This window comes from Etheostoma spectabile, chromosome 8, assembly GCF_008692095.1.
Source record: "Etheostoma spectabile isolate EspeVRDwgs_2016 chromosome 8, UIUC_Espe_1.0, whole genome shotgun sequence".
Lineage (NCBI taxonomy): Eukaryota > Metazoa > Chordata > Actinopteri > Perciformes > Percidae > Etheostoma > Etheostoma spectabile.
This window is the reverse complement of record NC_045740.1, coordinates 12310487-12330208: the sequence shown is the minus strand read 5'-3', so window position 1 is coordinate 12330208 and position 19722 is coordinate 12310487. Positions and strand designations below refer to the sequence as shown.

The following is a 19722-nucleotide window of genomic DNA, read 5'->3' as shown; positions in this document are numbered from 1 at the left end:
GGCAATGAGATGAATAAAGATGTTGTTTATTTTGTTCAATTAATCTTGTTATTGGGAAAATTCCATATTCACAAGAAGAAATGGACAGACTCCAAACCATGCTGAACCAATGCAGCAACACTATAAGAGACATTAAGAATAAGAAGGCAATTAAGATTGGAATTGGGTTTGATACATTTCTCATGTACCGGTGATACATTTGACTGAATTTGTACAACACTTTTCTTTTCTACTTTATGTATTTTCTACATGTATTTGTTTTCTTCTGTATGTGCACCTCTGGTATTGACTTTTTTGTGTATGTACATACCGGCTATGTAACTGTTCTTTGTTAATAAAAAAAATAAAAATGAAATGGACGACAGAAGGTTTTTTTAATATCATCCTGGTACCAACGAGTGGTTCCTCAGTCATATTCAGGGTGACACACATTTAAACATATAGGGCCTAGTTGTCGGTAAACATAAGATAAGACATAAACATTAATGGATATCAGAGACATTATAGATAAATTAAAAAAAATAATAATAATTTCACTTTAAAAAAACAAAAACAAAAAAACAATGCAGGAATAGTGAAACCGGAGAAATCCCAAAAAATGCCCTGGTGTCCATGAAAAAGGTGTTGATGTTCATAGCCTAGTCTTCTATCACATATTACTACTGACCTTTTTAATGCTGTAAAATTATTTCATGTTGGCACACAAACTAGTTTATGTCTGCTTGAAAGTCACATCTCCTGATGTGTGTAAAAGTCCTTTTGACAAAACACCTTAGAAAAAAACAGAAAATAGTGCTCATATGGTGAGAGAACTAAGACTGCAAACTTAAAATATATATACAGTATATATATGTATGTGTATATATTATTGCAAAAGCATGTAGTGTACTGTAAGTATGCTGTAATAAAACTAGGAATGGAAGAAAAAACACATTATTTTCATGTTACTACACTATATACACCCTGTACAATAGAAAACCTACTTTACTTGCATTCTTTGCATTTTAGGCTACTGTAGGCTATACCTCGACTACGCTACATTTTAGGACTTTTGACACTTCAAGCCCATTTCTTTGCTAAAATTTGAATTAAAGGGAGTACTTCTTCCAACATGGCCTACTTAACTATATCACTATTACTGTAATGAAAGAAAGAAAAACAAATTGTTCCATACACATTATTACTATAATACATGCATATAATAATTTTAAAAGATCAAAGAATTTATGATGACGTTTTTAACAAAAGTTTAAGAATTGAATGTCAATAGTGAGAACGAGTGATAAGACAAATAGGGGCACATTTTGAACGTATGTAAAGTCAATACAATATAACTAAAAGGGTTTATGTATATACACTGTATATATATATATATATATATATATATATATAATATATATATATATATAAGGCCTATATAGGAACATTTATCAAGTTCAACTCGTAATCTCAGATTTTAAAAAGGTAAATGACCTCTCTAAATTAAAATACTCTGGGAGAAGCAGTCATATCTTGCTGCCCAATATGTATTACCACACACACACACACACACACACACACACACCACACACACACACAACACACACACAACACACACACACACACGACATATGTTCATGATCAATATAAATCAACCTTAATGGTGTGTAACACCTTAACTGTGTTCATTTTATGCCTACTGTTTGAATTGTAATTGTAATGCCAATAAAGCCCCTTTGCATTGAAAAAAAATTGAACAGAAGAGAGTGAGAGAGAGAGACGGCGGCGAGAGAGAGAGAGAGCGAGAGCGAGAAAGAGAGAGAGAGAGAGAGAGAGAGAGAGAGAGAGAGATAGAGAGAGAGAGAGAGAGAGAGAGAGAGAATAAGTGAGTGTTGATGCAGGCAGAGAAGCAGGGCAGTCGCACCTTTCCACCAACTCCGGACGAAGCCACGCTCCCTCACTCCACACCACGCAGACCTGTTCCCTCCCTTCTTCTCTTTGTCAGAAACCTAAACCCCGTAGGATAATTTCTCCTTCTGAAATCTACGAGCTTCATCTTGAACCTGCTCCTTTTACCTCCGACAGCAGCTGGACTGTCCCGATATCACTTCACTTCACCGCCAGTCTTCAAGTCGTCGCGAGGTGCCGGCAGATGTAAGTAAACCGGCCTTTCTTACGAGCTTCTTTTCAAAGCACGTGCGGTTTCTGCTTTCATCACCATCATTTCATTATCTGATTAAATTCAGCGCAGTTGATAATCGCTGTAAACGTCCTTATACATTGTTCATTCTTTAAGCCTACCTTTGTTGCCTCGTGGATGTGCCGAGTTAACTGCTCGCGCGGCTTTGAATAAACAATGAAATTGACCTAACCTGGTGCGTTGTAGCCTACCTTTAGTCGGCCACCAAAAGAGAAAATCGTTACCAGTGTATAGGCTACAGCTGACCAGACAGACACAAGTCTGGGACAGGAAAGCTGAAATGAAAGGGCATGGCTGCTTTCGGTTCTTTGTGTCTCACACCACATTGTCAAGACTTAGATTGACAACCATGCAGTTACTGTACACTGAAATAAATTGTTCCCCCACTGGCTAAGTCTACTCCACCAGATATGCCCCCCTTCCCACAGATGTGTTAACGTACACATAATAATAATAATAATTCATTTTATTTAAAGGCGCCTTTCTCGGCACTTAATACGCACTTTATCCTTTTAAGGGTACTTCACTGCCAACTGACTGTTTTAAACCCTGCTTCATTTTGCTTGTGGGTATTGACACATGTTCTACTCCTCCCCCCCCCCCCAGGAGTTTGAGAGGTGAACGGTGTGAACAGTGCTGGAATGCAACAGGATTATCACCTGACTGTAACTCAGAGGAGGCGAAGCGACCAGGCCATTAGATCCCACGTTTTCTGCTGCACTACAATGCCTTTGAGGTTATAATGTCTACGCTGAATCACGTTATTCTACAGGATGAAGACCAGGATGTTGAGAAGAAGCTGGACTGGAGTTACATTGAATGGGTTGGAAATGAAGTTGTCACCACAGGTGTGGCAAATGCACAGACACAAACGGACTGGGGGCCTTTTGAGCACAAGCAGTGTCAGACCAGCAACCCGGTCATAATGCACATAGATCTCACACGGACACACTCCAAGCTGAGAAATCCGTCCCTGGTGGACACCAATGGCTTGGTCGCACCTTTCTTCCAGTTTGACCGGCAGGCCCCTGCACGCATCTCCACATCTCCCACCTTGAGGAGAATGAGGAGTACTAGACGTCCTCTGGATATCCGGGATCCTGTCATGATGGAGAGCACTCAGCCTTCCTCTGAGGGCCCACAACCCCCCATAAGCCCCCTGTCCCTAGTACACAGAGGTCAATCTCCTCTTGCAGCAAGCCCACTCTCTGATGGAGAGATCTGTAACAATCATCGGCCCATTTCTTGCTCCGGCCGACAGAGAACCAGCTCACGTAGATTGAAGACTTTTGACAACGATGGCACTTCCAAGAGACAAGAATGTAGCAGTGCTCATCCTACAATTCATAAAGATTTTGGATTTCCTGAAAATGGAGAACAGGTGAGCTTTTACCAGTCAACTGTGAGATTTTAAATAAAGAACGTCTGCATATAATTATTTGTTTCTCTAATCATCACGCACAACCTCTCCCCACCATCACCACCACACCCATGTGCTTAAAGGCTGTGACACACTAACCCAATAATCGTCCGTCGGACAGTCTGGCGAGGTCAGTGACTCAAAACTTTTTCAGTGTGTTCCGTGCTGTCGTCCGTCGGAAGGGCCGTCGGCCTTCATTTTGGCCGACCTGACATGTTTGGCTGGAAGGGGAACTTCCGGCAATCAGACTCAAATTACCAATCTGATTGGTAGAGTGTTAACCCGGAAACGAAGAGCAGAGTGAGTGTGACTAGAGTCTCTCAAAATCTGCAAAAAAATCTTTTAAACTGACCTTTGTGGATCTGAAATGAAGACCGATTCAGTAACTGCACAGCCTAATTTTTCTATTTCTCGCTGTTTCAGAAACATATTTCGGTGAACTATTTTAGTCAAATATGACATTGTATTCCAGAGCCACGTGACGCGTTTGTCCAATCAGCTGCCGGTTTTCATTTTTAGGCGTTAATACAGATTAGTGCCGCCTGCTGTTACGTAGAAGTATTACGTCTCGAAGCTTTGGTGTGTTCTGAGGAACTTTTTTGACCAACTCGTGGAGACTGATCAGTCCAACTGCCTTTTCTGCTGAGGGTCAGCCGTCTGGTTGGTGTGTCAGGAGCTTTAGTCTGTTGTGGATTTTTATCCAAAGCCTATAAATTAAATGGTTAAAAATTCCTTCCTTGCGGAAACCTTCTCTCCCTAATTCTGCCTTACCTCCTGCGGTGGTCACTCACAATGCGATCTTTTGACAGCAAATGAATCAGCAGTTACATGCACTGACAGCTCTGACCAAACCCACCGCCTGGAGGACCCTGGGAAGTGCTCTCCTTGGGCCCCTATTCACCGCAGTCAGCAGTCACCCAATAATAGAGGGGTCAGTGAGCGATGGAAAAAGATAATGGGGAGATCTATTCATCAGCTCGTGGTATTCAACCGAGCACATTCTCAATAGAGTCCCGAAATTCTCCTCAGATATCAGAGGCTTTTGAATCCAAGCGACCACTTAAAACACTGACTCAAATTTGAATGCCTTTGAAACTGATATAGGGGTGTCGTTGGAGTTGGACTTTGCACCCTCTTTTCAATGCTGAATGCACAGTAATATAGTGCTATTGTGGCATGTAAATAGTATAATAACAGCTTTGGAAACTTCAGACCATTGAAAAATAAAAATAAGTGTATCTGATTTGTACTTGTTTTGCTTACACACTGGAACTTCAAAGCATGTTGAGGAGACTTTAATCATCTCAGCACATTTACAGTTCAGCAAATAGTGATAGCTTAGCGTATAAAATGGTTACAATTTAAATGTTTTTCATTGACTGACGCAGAATTTCTTCTCTTTTTGCAGGAGAACGAGCTTTGCCATAATAGGTATGTGTACCTTGGACTTTTTTGCATGTTGTCTGTGGGCTGTTTGCATATCAGGAATGTAGTAAAAACATTTACTGTAACTGATAAGCTGGACTACAATGTGCACATACAGTATACCATTTTTTTGATTCATCTCTAATTTCCGTAGTAAACCACAGCTGTTTCAAAAATATCTGTGTGACATCATTGCCTTTACCCGGAAATTTGAGCTACAACATTCAGCATCATGCCATGCCTTCTATGCTCGTGAGTAAGGATGATTGGACCTTTGGTTTAAGGAGCCCTATTGTTCATTCATTGTCGTTCATGTCTTTGTTAATGGAGCATAAGCTTGGTGGGTTACGTTTTGAGAGTCCCATGGTTATGTATGGGCTAGATAAACCCTCATTAATGATGTTTTCTCTTATTGCCACCCACACCCCTCCTAATGGGCTGCCAGGCTCTTCCCCTCACTGGATAATTAGGCAGCTTTTGTCCCTGTAATTGCACCCTGGCTCTGTGCCTCTTACAGTGACTGGGCCCTGCGAGCCATTGGTTGGGACAGTTTTGTTTTTGGGGCATCATTATTTTCTGTTGTTGTGCGGGGAACAAAACACCCATTTTTTACAAGTACTGTCGGTGGCAGAGAGGCTAACACAGAGAAAGCTTTCTGAGTGGTCACACAACAACAAGGTGTCATTGTGAGAATGCTGTGGAATGAACAGCAAGGAGGCACTGACCTGGTTTAGAGGAGTAATTGTGCCTTTCTTACTGTCCCATTAGCCACGCATCCTGTACAGTGCCCAGGTGCTGCTGCTGACTATTGTCTGTCGTAGCATCGCTGCCTGCCTATACATTGATCTGGAGGAGGGGGTTGTATCAGTTTACCTGGGGAGAACACAGCCCCTGCCATCGGGAGCAATGAACAATTGGTGCTTTCACAGTTCAACAAAAGTGTTCTTGAGAAAAAACATGTCAGTGTTCTCCTGTTCAGTTGCAGACTAGCAGATCTTCATAGTGTACAGGTTGGCCCTGCAGTCACATGTGTTTTTGGGTTAATCTCGTTTGCTGCATGTGCAGAGGCAGCTACTGTATGAGGGGATATTATGAGCTATAAGAGGGAGAAAGTCAAGTCTACAAAGCCAATTTTATAATGGTAGACAGAGATGAACCAGTAACAGCATTGTTCCCCTTGCTTGGACTTCTGCTCCACTTTATTGGATTATTATAAACAGGGTTATTAGCTCTTCTCTGTAGGCCAGGCTTCCTTATGGTCCGATCATGTCCTGATAACCTTTACCATCTCTAGAGCTGGGCGTTGTTCAAAATCTTTTGATCCGGTTGCCCATTTCGATGCCGGTTCCGTAACGATCAATTTCAACATCAACAAAAATACATTAAACACAAACCTTTTATTTTCCACCTTAATTGTGAATCAAAACAATTATCAAAAAAAAAAAAAAATGTTGGTAATACTGCTCACTCAGAGTAACATTAATAACACTGTCTATGCATTTGGAAAGGGGTACGCCAGTCAGATACTCAGGATTGGTATCAATCCGAACTTAGCCAAAATTAACAAAAAAAGAGAAACCTTTTTGCTACAACATGAACATATTATAAATAATAAATAAATAAACAAATACCATTATGTACAGGCTTATATTGAGCTAACTAAAATGCAAAGGTATGTAAACAACAAAGACTTTTTAGTGCAAACTGCATAATGACACAAACCTTTAACAATAAACTTGGTGACTGTCCTGTTGTCAACATTGAACTAATGGAGAACTAACTTAAGTGCAAAGGAATGTCACTGAATTGCCTTGTTGCTGAAAGGTGCTGTAGAAATAAAGTTGCCTTGCCTTACAACCACAACCAGTCAGTCAGTCACCAGGGCATAGAAACCACTGCTAAGTTTACTCTGTTTGCACTTTTGCGTGTGTGTGTGTGTGTCTGTTTGTGTCTGTGTGTGTGTCGGAGCTCCGCTCTCTGTCAATATGCAGAGAGGACAGATGTGCGAGTGCGAGTATCTTCAGAAATCCTCCAGGGGGTGGTGGTGGTATCTCTTTCACATGACGTGTTTTAGGTTACGTTAGACAGCCAATTGCCGGCAACTTTAGGTCTTTACACACAAGTATGCTACATGATAATTGGCGGCTTTTGGAACCGAAATTTGGCACCGAAAGATAAATAATTTTTCGATACCCATTGGATTGGACTATTTTGGTCGGTGCCATAAAAGAATCGACGTTCGGTGCCCAGCCGTAACCGTCACTAGGGGTGTGAATCTTCACTGGTCTCATGTTTGGATTTGATTATCCTGTCGACGATTCGAATCGATTCCATATCACGATGTGTCACCTCCTTAATGTTATTATGTATTGCTGCACATGGTTTTCATCAGCAAATTCAAGCAGTCCGATATGTGTGTTTGCCTCTTTTCATTGTATCTGCTCTTAAAAAAGACACTCCCTGAATGTAGAAACGTCTGAACACAGCAGAAAACATACAAAAAAACAAAAAAAAAACAGCAACTGGAAAATCAACGAGTAACATCAGTAGGCAATAATAGCTTATGGTCTGTCACCGCATCGATGCAGAATCGTCCAGGTCCGCATCTCGATGCAATGATTAATTTCAACAGCCGTATCCGTTACACATGTTGAATCACACCGATGGCTTTTTCTTTTCTTTTTTTATCCCTCACATGAATTCTGCAATCTCAATTTTCACTTCATTCATTGTTCATCACATTGTACTTATTACTTATTATAATTAGTATATATATGTATATAAACACCATTTTATATATACAGTATATATATCAGCCAATATTTATATAGGACAGCTGAAGACATGAAAGGGGAGAGAGGTGGAATGACATGCAACAAAGGGCCGCAGGGCAGAGTTGAACCTGCGGCCACTGCTCTACCAGGTGAGCTACCCAGGCGCCCCTGTTTACTCTACAATCTAACATTGGTTTGAAGTGGATTCTGTAACTCCACTTTTGTTTTTATTTCTCCTTTGTCAGACCATTTTCCATCTGCTTTTGAACTCTTAAACTGTTCTTTTCAAAGGCAAGACCCTGGGAAATGTAGAAATGAAACCGCAGCATGATGACGCAGGTCGCTGACCAGCTGTCGATCAGTGTCGGCGTGCTAAAAGGGAACCTTACCTTTTGCTAAACCAGCTTGTCTGGTCCGGTAAGCTTGCTGTGCGGCTTACTGTAATTCTGCTGACTGCAGCCATGTTAAATGACTAGAAACCGCTTGTTAGCATTGGCACAGTATGGATTGCTATTGTTGAAATCCCACAGTCAACAATCAAGCCGCCTACGTTTTGAATTGTTTCATTTTTGTAACAAAGGAAAATGTGAATGTGGCCATGCCCTTTCAAAATATTTAGTTGGCACATTTAATATCACGCACACCACCTATGAAATAATTGAATTACATTTATGAGGGTCTTTGGTTTTTCATCTCAATGCTTCCATTTTACCTTTAGCAGTAATCCCTGAAGTGCAACATCAGAGGATAAGTCAAAGCACTTGAGAACAGAGCTTTGAGTTTTGCCTAAGGCTAAAAGGCAGTTCTGTGTTTTTCCAGCCACAACCAGGCCTCAGTTACTTACTATGAAAAGGAGACCAAGAGGATTATAACTGGCACACACTGGCAGCCGGACTCCCTCTCCCCAAATAGGGTGATCCATTAATCGGCTATGCACACATAACACTTATTTCTGCTACTCATGTTAATCACAAATTTGCACAATGCAGATGGTATTTCAGTGGTATTTCAACTATGTAAAATGACAAAAGGAATTCTGTTATTTCCTGTCTATTCTCTTTGTGCTGTATTACATTTACAGTAGAATAACAGTGGGTCTTCTTGTCATGGGGAATCTCAGATGTCCAGTGAGGCTGTTTTGAAAATGTCAAGCATAACAGCCTGCCAGTTTTAATGTTAGTGTGGTTGTCAGCCAAAAAAGAAGTGGAATACCATCTAAAGACGTAACACCTGTTTACATTTCCCCTAGGCTTCAAGAAAGGAGACGAAGCTCCGTGGTGGTCAGCTTGCCCGGATTGGATGTTTCACCAGGAGACCTTTTTGTATCAAATGGAGCAGCTGACATTTTAAATGATTCAAACTTCTCTGGTAAAATTCTACATTATATATAGTTTAATGGTATCGCTTCTGGCTATGTGAATCAAGTGGCTGATTTACCCTATGGATGCTTCCTCATGTACCGATTGGTGTATCTCACTGTCAATCAAAATAAAATAAATAACCCCGAGTCCCGAAGAGCAAAATGAGCTACCATGTGTGTGGCTGTAACCTGTCCTTCCATGCTGTTGAGGCAATCTAAGCAAGATATTAGCGTCAAAGTTGTTTTTTTGTGGCTGGAAACAATTCTCTAACTAGTTGCCTTTGTTATGATGCTTTTGGAAATAATTCACAGTCTAGGTGTTGACCCTTGACCCCTTTGAAGGGAGGCGGATTAGTAAAGTAAAGAAAAATCCAAGTAATATTTTTTGGGAGTAAATGTTGATTTATATGTATTATATTCTAGTTGTATTCTACTGTTGTCAGCCCCTCAGTATTTGTGCGCATTATCTGAATTGCTGTTCTGTAATGAGCTTTCATGCTTGACAACTTTTAGAATTTTAATAAATAGCATCTTATAAACATAATTTTTCTAGTCAACCCGTTATTCTGTATATAATTTGTCATAGATCGCAAATGCAATTGTTCATACCAAAATTGTCAAACATTCCTGGTTTAAAAAAAAAAAAAAAAAAAGACAACATGCAAAACCTCCATATTTGAAGTTTATTAGAGACTTTGAGAGGTAGATAATTGGACCTAGCACTAAACACAGTTTTAGGCATCAGATTAAAAAGGTTAATCAGCATACAGTCATCAAAGATAAAAAAGCAACACATGGCCTACACTATTTGTGTGCTTTCCAGCTTTCATATTTGCATAACAAAGGCAACAAAGGCCCCACCAGTGATAACCCTAACACACTGTTTAGTTTGATTCTAATTCCATCTGTTGCACAGCACACATTCTTGCTTGATCTTTTGTTCATAATCTGTATTTTATGTTTATGATTTTTGTTGCAGATACAAAGAAGTCAAAGTGGCCCTTTTCAAGGCGTAGTACGGTAGGTGTTTGTCTGTTAGTTGTTGTTGTGTGCGGCTGGTGCCAATGGTGTGCTTAGGGTTTTGTTTTGATGCACTTTGTAATAACTGTGGGCCGTTTGTTTGGACATTGTTCTCTGACCCACTTCTCAAAGCAGATTAGTGTGGTTCCTCTTATCCCTTTTGCCCCACACAGCTTTTGTTATCGGTCAATATATTGAAATGCAGAACTTAAACCAAACTTACTAGTTTAGTTTTTAAAAACGTAGGTTTTCAACACTGTCATGTAAAGAGATATTTGAACAAAATAACTTTGCAAACAGGCCCTTTTCCTCGATCAATCACTTCCATAACTGAAAGTAATTTTTTCAAATTCTGCCCATATACGATAACTGCGTGTCTTTTCCCTCACCTTTCAGACTAAAGGGAAGTCACAGACAGGCACGGTATCAGATATTGAAAAATATCTCTCAACATCAGAGATTCAAGACTGGAGAAATCCTGACCTACAGAGGTATAAGGTGAGAAATGAGCACTGTCAGCTGCAAAAGCCTTAAGTATCCTTACTGTTTGTTAGCTAAATCCTCATGTTGGTTCTGACTTTGGAAATACTTCTAATGCAAGCAAACAGTTTGAACTAAGAGATCCAGATTTAGAATCCAAATAGATAATAACAGGACGGCAATTAAAGGGAAGCTCCCGCAACGTTTAGATGACACAAAGTTATGCAAGAACCAGAATTTCTAGGCAATAACCAGTCCAACCTGCACGCAATAAGAACTTTATAGTAACAGAATATACTGTTTTTATACAGTCATTTGTTTTCTTTCAATTTGTCTTTCTGGCCATCTGGTTGCAGGAATACTCTCTGGCGGAGTTCCTGGGGGACCAGTCTTCCCAGGTGAGCGTCGCCTCTGACCCTAAGGGCTTCAAGAGACAAGAGGCCATCTGGGAACTCTTCACCAGCGAGTGTGTTTACTTCCTGGATCAGCTCATGGTTCTCAAAGAGGTGACTGTCCGTGCAAAGCCTCAGAATGCACACCCACATGCATGCACACACATACACACACCACACACACACACACACACACACACACACACACACACACACACACACACACACACACACACACACACACACAAACCACACATAATAGACCAAACCCAAGAGAAAGCCAACACCTGCTGCTTTGTGTTTTTATTCTTTACAGCGGAGGATTGTATTGCTAGCACAACCGAACAGATAGCCTGAGGCTTTTCTTTCTCTGACTGCTTTGTTGCTCTCAGGTGTTTTCGGCTACCCTCACAAACCTGCACACGCGGAACTGCCTGATTGATGTCGACTCCTGGAGGCTGTTTGCAAACCTTAATGAGCTTTGCCTGGTGAGACTTGATGCAAAATAAGAAGCACAAGGCCTGTTAGTTGTAGGCGTGTTTTGTCAATAAGTACAAACAAATGCAGCCTTCATAGCATTATAATAGAACATTTTGTTGTTGTGCAGCATCAAAAGGTAAAAGACAGAAAATCTCTCTTCTTGTTACTATTAAAAAAAAGTGCTCTTATATGAAAAGATTAGTTATTTTGATTATTTATTTCTTCAAGCTTTATTTACCCAGGAAAGCCTTGTTGCATTCAAGAAGCACCGATAGCAATTAGTGAGAGACAAACAGCAAAATAGAAAACACATGATATTGTCTGCCAATCAGAATTAAACTGAAACAGATAACTTGAAAAACTTTTAGAATAAAATCATACAAATTGTTTAAAAACAACAGCTGTCTAAAACCATAAAAGTAAAGACCAATCCAAAACAATAACGTCATGTGTGACATGCACAGTGTTCTCATTGTTGGCACCCAAGATTAAAACTGAGGTCAGTCTGTACCCATTCATTTGTTAAATCATTCATCCCTCATTCACCATGTCTGTTTTCATGGGAAATCAACTCCTTTTTGTTTTTGCCTTTTTACTTGAAGACACTTATATTCTCACATTTACACTACAATTACTGGTGAAAACAAAGAGACCTTCAATATTTTAGGACTGCACCATTCATAGGGAATGACATATTTTTATTAGTTATTTTTGGAATTCCTTTGTGATTCAGAAGACACAAAAGAGGAAAATACATTCGAAAATGAGTTCTTTTTGTTCTTCTAATAACAAACTGAACGTGGCAGGTATGACAGTGCTGCATGACTGTGTGGTGACACTTGACACTGACTGAGTGTTTTCTGCTGCAGGTGAGCTTTGGGTTCCTGAGCAACCTCCTCCGCGTCATCAAGTGCACATTGGAGATTACGGACGGTGGCGGGCCCACCCTGCTGGAGCTGCTGAGCAAGGCAAGTGGGACTCACACGTGGACACACATTAACACAAACACGTTGACTCGGACTGCAGTTTAAGCTCAACTCTTCGTTCAATTGTAAAACTCCACTGATAAGATGTTGGACTCAAGGGAAACATTTCACACTTGAGGCCAAACTTGTCTAAATGTATGCTGGAAACACGTACACATTATTCATGAGTGAATCACATTGATGGCTTGCCAGTTCAGGTTGCCTTGAAGAGCTCACAGCAATCATAGTTTAATATGTTCTTTGATAATGAATAGTTTTTACTCCAAAGATCAAGGAAAATATTTGAAACCTTTTCATCATACTGTTAAATTATGCATTACAAACCTCACAGTAGCTAGATAATGTGTACTGTGAACTCACAGGGTCAATGGTGTGGTTGTACCCAGACTGGTATCTTCTTCTTACCTTTTTATGATCTGTTTATTTGCAGGTTAATGGATGATGTGACCTAGCAGTCTGTAGTCTAATGTTTGTATAACACTCCTATCTGTTGGCAGGTTTTCCAGGAGAGCATATGTCACTGCCTGCAAAAGTACTGCCTCAACTACTCCACGGCTCTGCTTTATCTGGACAGCCTGAAGCCCAGAGAGGACTTTGGATCTTACGTGAAGGTACAGGAGGGAACTCACAGAAGGCAGCTAAATTGCGTGTATGAGTCAGAGAAGGGGCAGGGACGCCATATACCTCAACATCACTGCAGGCACATTGCAAAGTATAATGGTGTGTTCCCTTGATTATTTGGAAGTTGGAATCTCCAAATCAGCAATTTCAAATCAGAATCTATCTATCAGAATCAGAAATACGTTATTGATTTATTGAAGGGCAATTCTGAGTTACAGAACAGAGTAGAGATATATATAAAAGAAATATAAGGAGTGTGGATATGTACGGTATTTACATAGTTAAAGGAATTTTATAATTAGGAATTGAAATGGTGAGCAGTAATAATGAATAAATAGAAGCAGCGGAGTATTGCACATTATAATTTAATCCAGTGTTATTGCATAAAACAGATAATATTGTCCACTTTAAAGCTCACTAAGGGTCTGTGTGTCAGACACTTAGAGGGAGGAGTTATAGTTTAATGGCCACAGGCAGGAATGACTTCCTGTGGCACTCTGTGGTGCATTTTGGGAGAATAAGTCTTGCACTGAAAGTGCTCCTGTGTTTGAACAGCAAGCCATGGAGGGGGTTGTCAAGATTACATGTAGTTTGGACAGCATAGAGAAATATAGAGTGAATAGTTTAACAGCACTTCTGTCTTATTTGTATTATTTGTGTCTCATTAAACCAGTTGTACATTGTTTGTATGCACAAAATACAGCGTAAGGAGTTGTTATCCACTAGTAGCTAGTATTGCTAGCAATGGCTAACCTGGCTAGAGCTCTGTCCAACTTGTTGTACTGGAACATGATCAACTCGCGTGTGAAGTCATTCTCAGTTCCGGATCCTGACTTCCACGGTAAATAAAAAGCAGCATAAGAGAACGCAGCATGGGCGAGAATGCGGCATAAGAGAGGACACAGCACAGCCTTAACCACAAACAACCAGTTCAGTGTCATCAATGCCCGCTAAAGAGAGGAATGTGACCCTGTGTCCCTTGTGTAACATTCCCTGTTTTTTGACCAAAGGGGGGCGAATACACTGCAAACTTAACGTTGATAAACTGACATCTATTAACTTCAACTGCAAACATAAAGACAATGGAATATAAAAGTCAGGATCAGTGGTGTATGCGGATGTGTGAATGCAATGAACAATGTGAGATGCATTGTGGTAGTGTTAACAAAAGAAGCAACAAAACAAAGGTGAACTCAAGCTGGTGCAGGGAGAAGGGACAGACAGACTGGCCTGTGGGCAGGCGGGGTTAAGTAACCTGGGAACTCCCAGTTACCTTATTACCATGTAATCCAAAAGCCTACAATAGTGCACAAACAATAACACAGCACAAAGACGCAAGGCAACAGACTCTGGGGCCGTCACACCACCATCATCATGCTTCTGTATTTGTTAGGGCTTTTGTTTTGGTAGATCTCACAAGCTTTTCATTGCCCCTCCCCCATCCCCCTCCATTACTTCTCTGTTCTAACAAACACCGTGACCACCCTTTCACCCTTCTTCCTTCTCTCGCCGACAGCCCTCCTCTCTCACCCTGTCCTTGCTATTTCTCCCCAGTGGTGCGAGAGGAACGATCAGTGTCGGAGACTGCAACTGCGCGACCTGCTGGTGGCGCCGCTGCAGAGGCTAACTCGATACCCACTGCTGTTGCGGAATATTGCAAAGAGATGCCAGACGGAGGACGAGACCAGAGGCCTGGAGGTCATAGCAGAGCAAGTGGACACATCTATATGTGAGCTCCTTGAACTACTTCCCTTTTTTATTGAAAAATGCATCAATACACAACATGTTCTCACTGACATAAACCAGTGATGTAATTTACCATCTGAGTATTTCTGCACTGGCTTAACAGCAGCCTCTCACCAACTGAGTAAGCACACTGTAGGGTAGAGGGTTATAGCTGATCACAAGCTGAACATTCCTGTGTCAGCCGTATTAGCTGTTTCATTTAGCGGACCGTGACTTAAGTGTTTCTTCATTTGGGTGTTTGACAAACATAATAAGATACAAAAGCATGTCAAGCCAATGTGAGTAGGTTATCTTTCTCAAACAAACAGACCAGCTTACGTCTTTTCAGGCAAACAGGCTACATGATTTGGACGGCAGCCAGGAGCCCTGACCGTTTACTTCTCACAGCATGCCTCTGCCTGCAGACCTGTTGTGGCGGTTTACTTTGTAACTAGATAGACAGGCTGTGGGAAATGTGCTGCAGCACTGCATCTCAACTAAATTTAACTGAATTTAAAATAGCCATTAAAAAGGTGTGGCAGAGCGGCACAGGCTAAGATAGGTATTGTAATCACTGTGAAGATGTGTCGGGCAATGTCCTCTGGGTGTGGGGGGACATTTAGCTGAGTGTACTATTAATCTTCCACGAGTCACGGCACGGTTACGCCTGTGTTTGGTAGGCAACCATCACTATACAGGAAAACACAACAAGTTCATAAATCAGTGCTAAAGAACAATGGATCTGCCATTTGAAATAAGATGTGTGATAAATTACATTAAAGTACATGGCTTTAAAAGTAGTTGATTGATCCTAAACCTATGCAGTATTGGTAGTTAGTTAAATACATTCCAGTCAGAGGTTTTTTCTGTTTTGTTGATTGAAAGGATGCCTCTCTGCTTCCAGGTGATTTAGAGGGAAAAGTCAAATGGATGGATAACTACCAGAAGGTGAAGCAGTTGAGAGATGCCCTGGTGTGGCGGCATGTTTGGGAGAGAGACAAGCGTGCCTTCTTTCCTGAGGTCTGTGTGGTTATGTGTTTGTTTGTTTATATATGCAGTATATATATACATATATATATATATGTATATATATATATTTCCTTAACCCTAAGCATAACAATGTTGGGGGCAAAAAACACTAAACACCGTATATAATCAACAAAAAAAGAAACGCCCCTTTTTCAAGACACTGTATTTTAAAGATACTTATGTAAAAATCAAAATACCTTTAGAGATCTTCATTGTAAAGGCTTTAAACAATGTTTTCCATGTTTGTTCAATGAACCATGAACAATTAATGAACATGCACATGTTGAACTATCGAAAAGAGTAGACAATTACAGATTAAGGGTGGTAGTTATAAGAAAGTTAGGAAAGTAAAGAGACACTTCTACTGACTCTGAAAAACACCAAAAGAAAGACTCCCAGGGTTCCTGCTAATCTGTGTGAAGGTGCCTTAGGCATGGTGTAAGTAGGCATGAGGACTGCAGATGTGGGCAGGGCAATACATTGCAACATTGCTTCTGTGAGAAGCCTAAGACAGCGCTACAGGGAGACAGGAAGCACAGCTGATCGTCCTTGCAGTGGCAGACCATGTGTAACAACACCTGCTCGTATCGGTACATCTGAATGTCACACCTGTGGGACAGGTACAGAATGGCAAAAACAACTGTAAGAACTGGCTAGTCTGGTGCCGTACATGAGGAGGAGATGCACTGCGGTACTTAATGCAGCTGGTCGCCACACCAGATTCTGAGAGCTACTTTTGATTTTGACACCCCCCCCCTGCCCTTTGTTCAGGGACATATTATTCCATTTCTGTTTTTTTTTCCTTTTCAGTTCATGTCTTAGTTGATGTTCATGCAAATATTTGCAGATGTTTAATTTGCTTAAAATATAAAAATGATAGGACGTTTCTTTTTTTTTGCTGAGAGTATATATGTATACATACTCTGTATATGTGCACACTACCAGTCAAAAGTTTGGGGTCACTTACAAATTTTCATACCACTCCATTATAGACAGAATACCAGCTGATCTGAGTGGGTGTCTGATTTTTAATGCAATATCTACATTGCCTGTTATCAGCCACCATTCATCCAATGTTCCAAAGGCACATTCAGTTTACAAATCTGATATCTCAAATCAAAAGTCGCATTTTAACTTTGATCCTTTGATATCAGTTAACGTGCCAACAGGTGAAAAATGTGTTCTTCTTACCTAACTGACTGCTTCCCTTTCAGAATCTGAAACATCTCTTAAAGGCTGTCACTTTGGAGAATCTCCTTTCTCACAGAAGTCTGCTGCACGAAGGGAAAATGGGGCTCACGGGTTTGTACAGCTGGCATCGCTCCAACACATTTTACATGCTCAGTGCTTCCATTTGAGTAAAATCTCACAACATCTTTCTTCGGATGATCACCAGAGAACACAAAGCTGAACGATGTTTACCTGTTCCTGTTTGACGAATTCTTGCTGATCACAAAGATAAAGAGGAACAAGAAGGTTTGTCACTCTGTAGTCCTGTAATCTGTCTGATCTGGACCTTGACAGACTTTCAGTGTATGGCTATACTCGTTCACACTGTGTCCTGTCTTCCTGTGTAGCGGTCTATCGGTCCAGAGCCGAATCCTCTCAGGATGCCACAGAACCTGGAGCTGGATCATCTCCTGAAAGAGGGATGCACCTTCACGGTTCTGGACCAGCCCATCTCTCTGGACCGACTCCAGCTCAAGAACATTGATCAGCTCAATGCCTCAAGTAATATTAGTATTCTTTCTTATTGATTTCATTGGGTTTCAAGCACCCTTAGCATTTGTTGAGAGCACACAACAGAATCGAAAACAGTCAGACTGGGTCTTGATAAAACCTTCTTTTCTTTTTTTTTTGCAATTTTGTGCTTTCTTTGTAGCGTCGGGACTGCCTCATTCTTTCATAATCATGCATCAGAACCGTTACCAGCAGTGTATCGGAGCGTTCATCCTGCAAGCTGCGTCAGAGTCTGCCAAGGTACATTACCTCAACAGTGAATTCCAAAAGGCGAGCTGGCAGAGCACCGGTTATGTTCTGTTCTGTTAATTATCTCCAAAAATGTGTGCTTTTTGTGTAGCAACAACATTCACAAAGAACCACAACAATATTTTGAAATGTACAGTATGTTTTAATCAAGGCAGTTTTTTACGCGAGTTTAGAGGATTTTAAAGTAAACCAACTCATCACTTCCACAGTAAATTAGATTTACCTTGTATGCTTGCAATTACTTACTGACATAGAATATTTGAAATTGGCCAGGGGTTTTCTTTATGAAAATGTATTTTGTATTAAATGTGCATGCATTTTTTCTGCAAGTTAGTCTTCTACTTTATAAATTGCAATGCAGGAACTCATTAGTTAACATATTTATGCATGTTACATTTTCATTTACATTAACGTCTAACTATTTGCCTCTCTAAAGTCTTTTTGTTCTTTCTATAAATGGAGGAAAATAGTTTAAGTAACTGGTCGGGGTTGAGCTTACATGTACGGGGCTGTAGCTGGGGCTCATATCAATCCACTCTACAAATGAAAACACTATGAACATCACTGTCACATGAGCAAACCATCCCAATAGCTGCTAACTGCTGGATAAAAAACTTGATGACATTTCTCTTTCTCAACACCTTCATGTGTGACTTTCTGCAGAAAGTGTGGATGTCAAAGATAGAGGGCGCTGTGACGGCGCTGCTGAAGCTGGACTCTCAGCAGCCACGAGCCAAGAGCTCCTCACTGTGGCTGGAGTCTTCACAGATATGACCAACAGCACCACAAGCCGTCTGAAATGCCTCTACACTTCACTGTCTCCTGACGTTTTTTATAAATGACTGTGCTAGCAATAGGATCATTTTGTAAACTTAATGCTTGCCTTTAAAGTCAGCTGCTGCAGTAGTTTACAATAAATCTCTCATTATGTAGTAAAATATGTTGAGTGTTTTTCCTGAGAACATACATTTGATTTTTTCATATAAAGTTCACTTTTCAGCAAATCAGTGTTACCTCAAGATCCATTTCGTAGCAGTTCCGAGCGTATGATCATATCACATGCTCTTCATCAGCAAATGGATATTGTCCAGTAGTGTCAATTTAGAAAAAAACATGTACCAGAAGTGCTTTAAAGTAAAATTTGAACATTCATAATTCAGTGACAACTGACCAATCTCCCATATGCTAAACAAGCTCATGATCATAAGCTCCAGAAGAGCTACTATATAGACCCCGAGATGAGACTTTTATGGATTGACCCGATACTTTTTTTTAAGGCCGATACCGATTATTAGTAGTCGATGAAATATGCATTAACAGTGAAAATGAAAATCTTTTGGTCAAAATTAAGATTTTGGAATGTTACAAACTCCAACACAAAACTTTGTGTAAATGCTTTAAGCAATGATTAAATACATTAGCCACTTTCAACATAATACTGAAAAAAATGTAGTATAAAAAATGTTTTACTGCAAAGGGTATTAGTTTTTAAAAGCATAATGCATTTCTTAAATTAACCAACTTTTTAATGTCTGTAAGAGTTGTTGTCTATAAAAAAAATGAACACAAGATAAATAGAAACATACAGTAGTTTTATTTAGGTTTTTCATGATGATGAATTAGAAAATCAACTGGTGCATGTGAACATAAATTGCATCATTTCTCTCGTCCCTTCAGGTATACTGAGATCACAGAGACGGTTGTAATACATGGTGCGTGTCATCGCTAAGGGCCGGTTAAGTCATCATGCATGATAACTGACAGCAACACAAAGCAAGCCACAATTTAGTGTGTACAGATCTGTGGGGCCTTTTTTGTAATCAAAAAAAAAAAAGTAAGACA

General features: G+C 40.3%; 1 protein-coding gene across 2 annotated transcripts; it reads left to right on the top strand.

Moving 5' to 3' along the window:
- Window positions 1-1862: 1862 nt before the first annotated feature.
- Window positions 1863-18818, top strand: plekhg7 (pleckstrin homology domain containing, family G (with RhoGef domain) member 7). Of its 2 annotated transcripts, none has more exons than XM_032522503.1 (17): window positions 1863-2133; window positions 2786-3560; window positions 5008-5030; window positions 9048-9166; window positions 10138-10178; window positions 10575-10676; window positions 11015-11164; window positions 11443-11538; window positions 12400-12498; window positions 13014-13127; window positions 14692-14866; window positions 15767-15882; window positions 17106-17193; window positions 17288-17367; window positions 17469-17622; window positions 17774-17871; window positions 18544-18818. In XM_032522503.1, exons 2-17 carry the CDS (start codon window positions 2922-2924, stop codon window positions 18652-18654), a joined length of 2205 nt encoding a protein of 734 aa, XP_032378394.1. In that variant the 5' UTR covers window positions 1863-2133; window positions 2786-2921; the 3' UTR covers window positions 18655-18818. The 2 variants fall into 2 exon arrangements, with proteins under 2 accessions (XP_032378394.1, XP_032378393.1); XM_032522502.1 differs by having other exon boundaries at window positions 9039-9166.
- Window positions 18819-19722: the final 904 nt, after the last annotated feature.

Bases quoted from the DNA above. Each gene is read 5' to 3' on its own strand.
- plekhg7 (XM_032522502.1), top strand. From the start codon at position 2,922: ATGTCTACGCTGAATCACGTTATTCTACAGGATGAAGACCAGGATGTT. The intron at 10,179-10,574 runs GTAGGTGTTTGT...CTCACCTTTCAG, and splicing joins CCTTTTCAAGGCGTAGTACG to ACTAAAGGGAAGTCACAGAC. The intron at 11,539-12,399 runs GTGAGACTTGAT...TTTCTGCTGCAG, and splicing joins ACCTTAATGAGCTTTGCCTG to GTGAGCTTTGGGTTCCTGAG.